Source organism: Orycteropus afer, unplaced genomic scaffold, assembly GCF_000298275.1.
Source record: "Orycteropus afer afer isolate SDZICR_OR568_19922 unplaced genomic scaffold, OryAfe1.0 scaffold00368, whole genome shotgun sequence".
Classification (NCBI taxonomy): domain Eukaryota; kingdom Metazoa; phylum Chordata; class Mammalia; order Tubulidentata; family Orycteropodidae; genus Orycteropus; species Orycteropus afer.
In genome coordinates this window covers 489,822-497,211 of record NW_006921955.1, presented here as the reverse complement: position 1 = coordinate 497,211, position 7,390 = coordinate 489,822, and the positions used below count along the sequence as shown (strand labels likewise).

General features: G+C 40.1%; 1 protein-coding gene across 1 annotated transcript in view; it reads left to right on the top strand.

Annotated features, from left to right (window-relative positions):
- MFSD14B (major facilitator superfamily domain containing 14B) overlaps positions 1-5,703 on the top strand; it is a 229,939-nt gene extending 224,236 nt beyond the window's left edge. Inside the window, exons 11-12 of the mRNA XM_007953001.2 lie at positions 4,704-4,846; positions 5,464-5,703. Coding sequence (XP_007951192.1) covers positions 4,704-4,846; positions 5,464-5,703 — 383 coding nt within the window. The remainder of the gene's footprint in view (positions 1-4,703; positions 4,847-5,463) is intronic.
- Positions 5,704-7,390: the final 1,687 nt, after the last annotated feature.

Sequence of the window (7,390 nt, the reverse complement as noted above, 5' to 3'; positions counted from 1 at the left end):
ATAATTTAGTCTGTAGGGATCTTGATTGCCTTTCCCTTCCACAAGACATCACACTGGTCCATTATATTGATGACATTATGCTGATTGGACCTAGTTAAGAAGTATCGATGACTGTAGACTTATTGGTGAGACATATGCATGCTAGAGGTTGGGAGATTAACCCAACAAAAATTCAGGCACCTTCCACCTCATTGAAATTTTTAGGGGTCCAATGGTTTGGGGCATGTCGAGATATTCCTACTAAAGTGAAGGATAAGTTATTGTATCTGGCTTCCCCCACAACTAAAAAGGAGGCATAACGTCTGGTGGGTCTCTTTGGATTTTGGAGGCAATATATCCCTCATTTGGGTGTGTTGCGGCAGTCTGTTTATCAAGTGACTCGCAAAGCTGCTAGTTTTGAGTGGAGCCCAGAACAACAGAAGGCTCTGCAACAGGTTCAGGCTGCCATGCAGGCTGCTCTGTCACTTGGGCCATATGATCCGGCTGATCCAATGGTGCTTGAAGTGTCTGTAGTAGATAGAGATGCTGTTTGGAGTCTTTGGCAGGTCCCTATTGGTGAATCGCAACGCAGACCCTTGGGGTTTTGGAGCAAAGCCCTGCCATCCTCTGCAGATAACTACTCTCCTTTTGAGAAACAGCTTTTGGCTTGTTACTGGGCTTTGGTAGAGACTGAGCTGCCCATCATGAACTGGGTGTTGTCTGACCCACAGAGTCATAAAATTGGCCATGCACAGCAGCACTCCATCATTAAATGGAAGCGGTATATCAGAAATTGGGCTCGAGCAGGACCTGAAGGCACAAGTAAGTTGAATGAGGAAGTGCCCAAATGCCTATGGTCTCCACTCCAGTCACATTACCTTCCCTCTCCCAGTCTGCACCTATGGCCTCATGAGGAGTTCTTTATGATCAGTTGACTAAGGAATAGAAAACTCATGCCTGGTTTATAGATGGTTCTGTGCAATGTGCAGGCAGCACTTATAAGTGGACAGCAGCAGCACTGCAGCCCCTTTCTGGGACTTCCTTAAAGGACAGTGGTGAAGGGAAGTCCTCCCAATGGGCAGAACTTCAAGCCATGCATATGACTGTTCACTTCACATGGAATAAGAAATGGCTAGATGTGCAATTATATACAGATTCATGGGCTGTGGCTAATGGCTTAGTTGGATGGGCTGGGACTTGGAAGGAGCATGATTGGAAGATTGGTGATAAGGATGTATGGGGAAGAGGTATGTGGATAGATCTCTCTGAATGGGCCAAATGAGTAAAGCTATTTGTGTCTCACATGAATGCCCACCAAAAGGTAACCTTGGCAGAGGAGGACTTTAACAAGTAGATGGATAGGATGACACATTCAGTGGCAAGCAGCCATCCTTTTTCCCCAGCTACTCCTGTCATTGCTCAATGGGCTCATGATCAGAGTGGCCATGGTGGCAGGGATGGAGGTTGTGCATGGGCTCAGTAACATGGACTCCCACTTAACCAAGGCTGATTTGGCTACCGCCACTGCTGAGTACCCAGTCTGCCAGCAGCAGAGACTAACACCGAGTCCACGATATGGAACCATTCCTTGGGGTGATCAGCCAGCAACCTGGTGGCAGGTTGATTGCTTTGGACCACTTCAATTATGGAAGGGACAGCATGTTGTTCTTAGTGGAATAGATACTTATTCTGGATATGGATTCGCCTTCCCTGCATGCAATGCTTCTGCCACAACTACCATCTGTGGATTTACAGAATGCTTTATCCACCGTCATGGTATCCCACACAGCATTGCTTTGGATCAAGGGACTCACTTGACAGCAAATGAAGTGCAGCAATGGGCTTCTGCTCATGGAATTCACTGGTCATACCATGTTACCCATCATCCTGAAGCAGCTGGCTTGATAGAAAAATGGAATGGCCTTCTGAAAACACAATTATGGCTCCAGGTAGGTGGCGATACCTTGAAGGGTTGGGACAATGTTCTCCAGGAGTCTGTATATGCTCTAAACCAGCATCCAATATATGGTTCTGTTTCTCCAATAGCCAGGATTCACGGGTCCAGGAACCAAGGGCTGGAAACAGGAGTGGTACCACTCACTATTACTCTAGTGACCCACTGAAAAAATTTTTGCTTCCTGTCCCTGCTACCCTATGCTCTGTGGGTCTGGAGATTTTAGTCCCAAAGGGAAGAACACTCCTACCTGGAGACAATACTGATTCCATTGAACTGGAAATTAAGAATGCCACCTGGCCATTTTGGCTTCCTCATGCCTCTGGATCAAGAAACAAAGAAGGGGATTATGTACTATCTAGTATGATAGCTCTTGATTACCAAGGGGAAATTGGGTTGGCTTTACATAATGGAGGTAAAGACGAATATGTCTGGAATACAGGAGAGTCTTTAGGATGTCTCTTAGTACTCCCATGCCCTGTGTTTAAAGTCAATGGAAAATTACAGCAACCCAATTGTGATATGACCCTTCAGGATGAAGGTTTGGGTAACCCCACCAGGCAAAAAAACCATGAACAGCTAAGGTGCTTGCTGAGGGCAAGGGAAATACAGAATGGGTGGTGGAAGAAGGTAGTTCTGAATATCAGCTATGACCACATGACCAGCTGCAGAAACTAGGAATATAATTGTTATATTTCTTCATTGTTTATGTGCATCAAATATTTTTGTTTCCTTCTGTTACGAACTGTGAAATGTAAATAAGGTTAATGCATTTTGGTTGTGCGTGTGTTAGCGTATCATGTTAGGCCCAAATATGACTCTGTAATTGTCCTTATTTAGAGATTATATATGGTTAAGAAGATGTGTACAACTGCTAAGTTGACAAGGGTTGGACTGTGATAGTTGGAGCTGTATGTCAACTTGGCTGGACCACAATTCTGTGTGGCTTAAGCTGTTGTGATGTGGTTATTTCCATAATGGGATCAGATGATTATGTTTTGAGCAGCCAGTCTGTTGAAAGGGAGTTTTGCTAGGGGTTTGTCCTGCTTCCAGTATATCTATGGACATCCTGGGAAAAGAGACATTCCTCTATGGATCGGGATTCTGTTGTGCTGCCTACAGCTGTCTGTGACGAACAATCCACCATTCAGCCTGGAGATCTTGGATTTCTCATTTGTGGGAGTCAACAGCTAGTACACTGCCTGCCAACCTTGAGCTCTTCAGCCCCTGCAGCTGCAAGAGTTGGGTAAAGCCTCCAGCTTGACATTTGATTCAAGAACTTTGGACTTGCCAGCTTCTATAAGTGTGTGAGCCATTTTCCTAAGATAAATTTCTCTCTCTCTCTCTCAATATATATATTTAAGCTTTACTGGTCTTGTTTCTCTAGAGAACCCAGTCTAACACAATGTAGAAAGTAGTACAGTACTCTCTTAATTCATTTTTTTCTCATGCCTCTGGCTTCCCTATCTGGCAGTTCCTGTTAATCCTTTCTTTCTGCATTTCCTAATGGCTCACCTTAATTCAGAGGGATTTTTTTTTTTTTTTTTTTTTAATTCTGAATAGCCCTTTAAAAAGTTCCAGTGAAAACCTAGATTGGAAAAGATAGTTTATTCATTATACTTATTTTTCCACATCAGAAATTACCCAATTATTCATATGCATTTTCAAATAGTGTCACTTATAAGTGAGCACCTCTAGGTGTGAGAATTCAGCCACTCCTCGGAAGGAAGTTGGGGCAATCTACTTCCGTAGTGATACTGCCTCAGAAACCCAAGGAGGGGTCGCTATGAGTTGTGGCCGACTCTACGGCACATAACAACAACAGCAACAACATAAGTGAGCACCTCTAGGTGTGAGAATTCACCCTGTTAGTCCATGGTAACCTTACGTTTTTGAGGAGGTGTCAAGTGTGTTAATTGGGATACATATAATGAGAACTAGCACTCTTTTGGTATCTGACATACACTCTCTGTGCCTCCTGTTCCTCAGGACACAAATTTTCTTTGGCTATTTTTATATTTTTATACTCATGGATACCAGTACAGATGTTTTTAAGTGTCAACATACAGAATTATTAGGATACATGTAGTAGGTTGAATTATATCAAGTTGTCAGTATTTGACCATTTCTGACTTAAAAAACATCCATTTCATATTGTTCAATCTAATTTTTTACCTGCCACTTTAGAAACACAAACATAATTAGAAATTAGCACATCTGGGATTTTTCAATACAGGTCATCAGAAAGATGCTGCCCAGGAAGCATGTCCAGCAGCCAGAAAACCTATGTAATAGTAAGGATAGCTTTGTGCTCCTATATTGGCAGGATGTTATTAAAGCACTATTAAATGAACAGAGCAGGGAAATCTCAGCACAAAAGTGGAAATTACCTGCAAGTAGGGAATATTAAAGTTTTGCTTTTTAATATTCTCCATTTATAGGCAGATGTTACTATTCTGGAGGAATTCTGCCCCCTAGGGATTTCAGAAGCATCACTATCATTTCATATCATTTTAGATCTTGGAACAGAGTGAGGACATTAAAAGGACATAGTAACACCCAAGAAAACATTTGTGGAATGAATGAACATATTCTAAGTCTTCATGAATGAACATATCCTAAGTCTTCCTAATCTACTTTCCTCAACATGCTTTTATCCAGTTAGCTGAATGAATATGTTAATGGCTTGGAAGAAAGTACTGTTAAGTCCAAATCTTGAGATGCTTTACTGAGAAGACTGTCTCCCATGCTTCTCTTTGTTCTAATGTAGGAGTTGCCCAAGGGATCATAACTGGAATAAGAGGACTGTGCAATGGTCTGGGCCCTGCACTGTATGGCTTCATATTCTATATGTTCCATGTTGAACTGACTGAAATGGAGCCAGAATTGAATTCTAACAACATTGCCATGCAGGTAAATTGGTAATAAATCTCATTTTATAATAGTGGGAATGTGAGATTATAGCAAAACCTTCTGACCGTATTTGTGTAATATGATTGTTGTATTGGACAATAGTAAGTACTGTGTTCAGTGATTCCTGAGTATCTTATGTAAAAGATTTATTTTAACTTTATTCAGAGTGCTGTCTGCTGGCTAAGTCCAGACAAAAGAAAATATGAAATGACCTAAAATTCATCTTATATATTGAGCTAGAAATTTTCTCTCTTTTTCCATCTAAGTGATAATTGGTATAGATTTCTTAAAAAATCTGGAATTAATGTTCATGTACAGAAGTGGATGATCTGAAATCATAGGATAGGATTAGTGATAAACAGCTGTCATTTATATGCTTTACAGGTCTGGTTTACACTATTTAGAAGTGATACAAAGAGCAGTGATTAATTTGCCCCTTTTCATATTCCAAACACTAGCTCTGTTAGAACTTACCTTTTCATTTAAAAAGACAATGGTTTTTGAGATTACCATGATTCACTTTTTCTTGGTGTGCTCTTTTGGGTCATCCTGGACTAATTTTGGATTGGAAAAACTAACTGAATTCTTCATCTCCATTTGTTTCCCATACCCATCAGGGAGCTGTCATCCCAGGCCCGCCATTTTTATTTGGGGCATGTGTAGTTCTTATGTCTTTTGTGGTTGCTTTATTTATTCCTGAATACAGTAAAGCCAGTGGAATTCACAAACATAACAGCAGCCTGACCAACATCTCAGTACGGGACACTGATGAAGACATTGAGCCACTGCTGCAAGACAGCAGTATCTGGGAACTTTCTTCCTTTGAGGATCCTGGCAATCAGTGCACTGAGCTGTAAACTTGGCAGAAGGACGATTTTGCAAATGCTGCCTATGAGAGCCACGGAGGAGCCATACCACACGACCTCATGGTGTTGAAGGAGAGACGACAGCATCCTTCAGTGGCCCTCTTCTACTCCTTCTGTCTTCCTCTTTCTCCTTCTGCTTCCTTTTTGTCCATTCATTTTCTTTGTACATTAGAACAAGGTGAGACGTAAAATACTTTTCTGCAAATGATGTGTAACTAACTCTCAAGGTTATTTGGAGTCTGAGCTTTGATGCTCAAATAGAAAGTCATTTCTGTGGGAGAAAGGATAGCTTTCCTTTAATAACTCCTGAGTAAAGGTGACAGCAATCTTTGCAGGCTCTTTTCAACAGAATGTATAGGATTATAGTAGGACTGCCATCTCTGGCAAGATTTCAGTAAAAAAATCTCTTTTCATTTTATTTGTTTCTCTGAACCCATGCCTGTCTGTCCTATAGGTGTTTATGAGGGGCCACTCTAAAGAGTCACTCACTCAGTATCAGGGATTTATTGCCTTTATTCAAAGGTCAAAGGAAAGCCTAGTTTATTTTCCTTTAATTCTTTTTACTTCCTGTTCTTGTCTAGAATGAAATTCCACATATATACCTCTAGTCATATATATGATCAGTGATTACCAAATGAAGAAAATTTTTCTTAAAATTTATATCATGTAGCACTACCAACTCAGATTCTTGGACCTAATTAATATCTTGGTCTGAACCAGAATGATTTTACATCAAGGATTCTGGTGGTAACAAAGAAACTAGAGGATGCTTCTAAAAAAATTTTCAACAGATGTGAACATTCCTAAGTGTGGATAACAATTAGTAACTGGAAACCAGTGTAGTTTATATTCAAGTTTGGCCTCACAGATTTCGTTACTACTATTTCTACTTTCCCATGTCTCCTACGTCTGACTTCTCAAATTTTTCCCATCCATCACACTTCTGCCTTAAATGTTCTCTGTAGTTCTCTGTAGAGGTCATGGGAGCTCTGGTAGCATAGTACCAGAGGCATTTGACTCCTAACCAGAAGGCTGGCAGTTCAAAACCCCCCAGCCAACTCTTCGGAAGGAAGGTTGGGCAATCTACTTCCATAGTGATACTGCCTCGGAAACCCAAGGAAGGGTCACTATGAGTCGGATTGACTTGACAGCAGTGAGTTTGGTTTTTGGTTTTTCTGGTAGTATGCATTTGTATTCGATAATAAACTTCATTTCATTTTGTTTATCTCACTTAAATTTCATGGAAATATGCACATCAAATTTCTTTCTAAAATATGATGGTTTAGTAAAGATCATTTTCACAAATGTCTTGTAATTTTTCAAGATGCTTTATGAATAAAGAAAACTTTACAGATTTATATGTATTTTGCTGTACCAGTAAATGAGTATTAAATAGGATCTACCTTTAACAGAGCATTCCATTGAAAGTTTCATAAGTATGAAATATATGTAGATATTTGTAAAGGGTTTTAATTTTTTTGATGGGGTGCTGTGTAAATCTTGTATTTATAAATGCAATGAAGGTATTGACAGAAAAAAATATATATACAACTTTTATAAAGGATTGTGTATTGACTGAACACGTTTAAAAGAAAATATATTTTGAAGTCTGTTCTGCCATAAACAGAGATAACATATCTTTTTACTATGCTGTTGATTTTTAAGTTAAGCTTCCAAA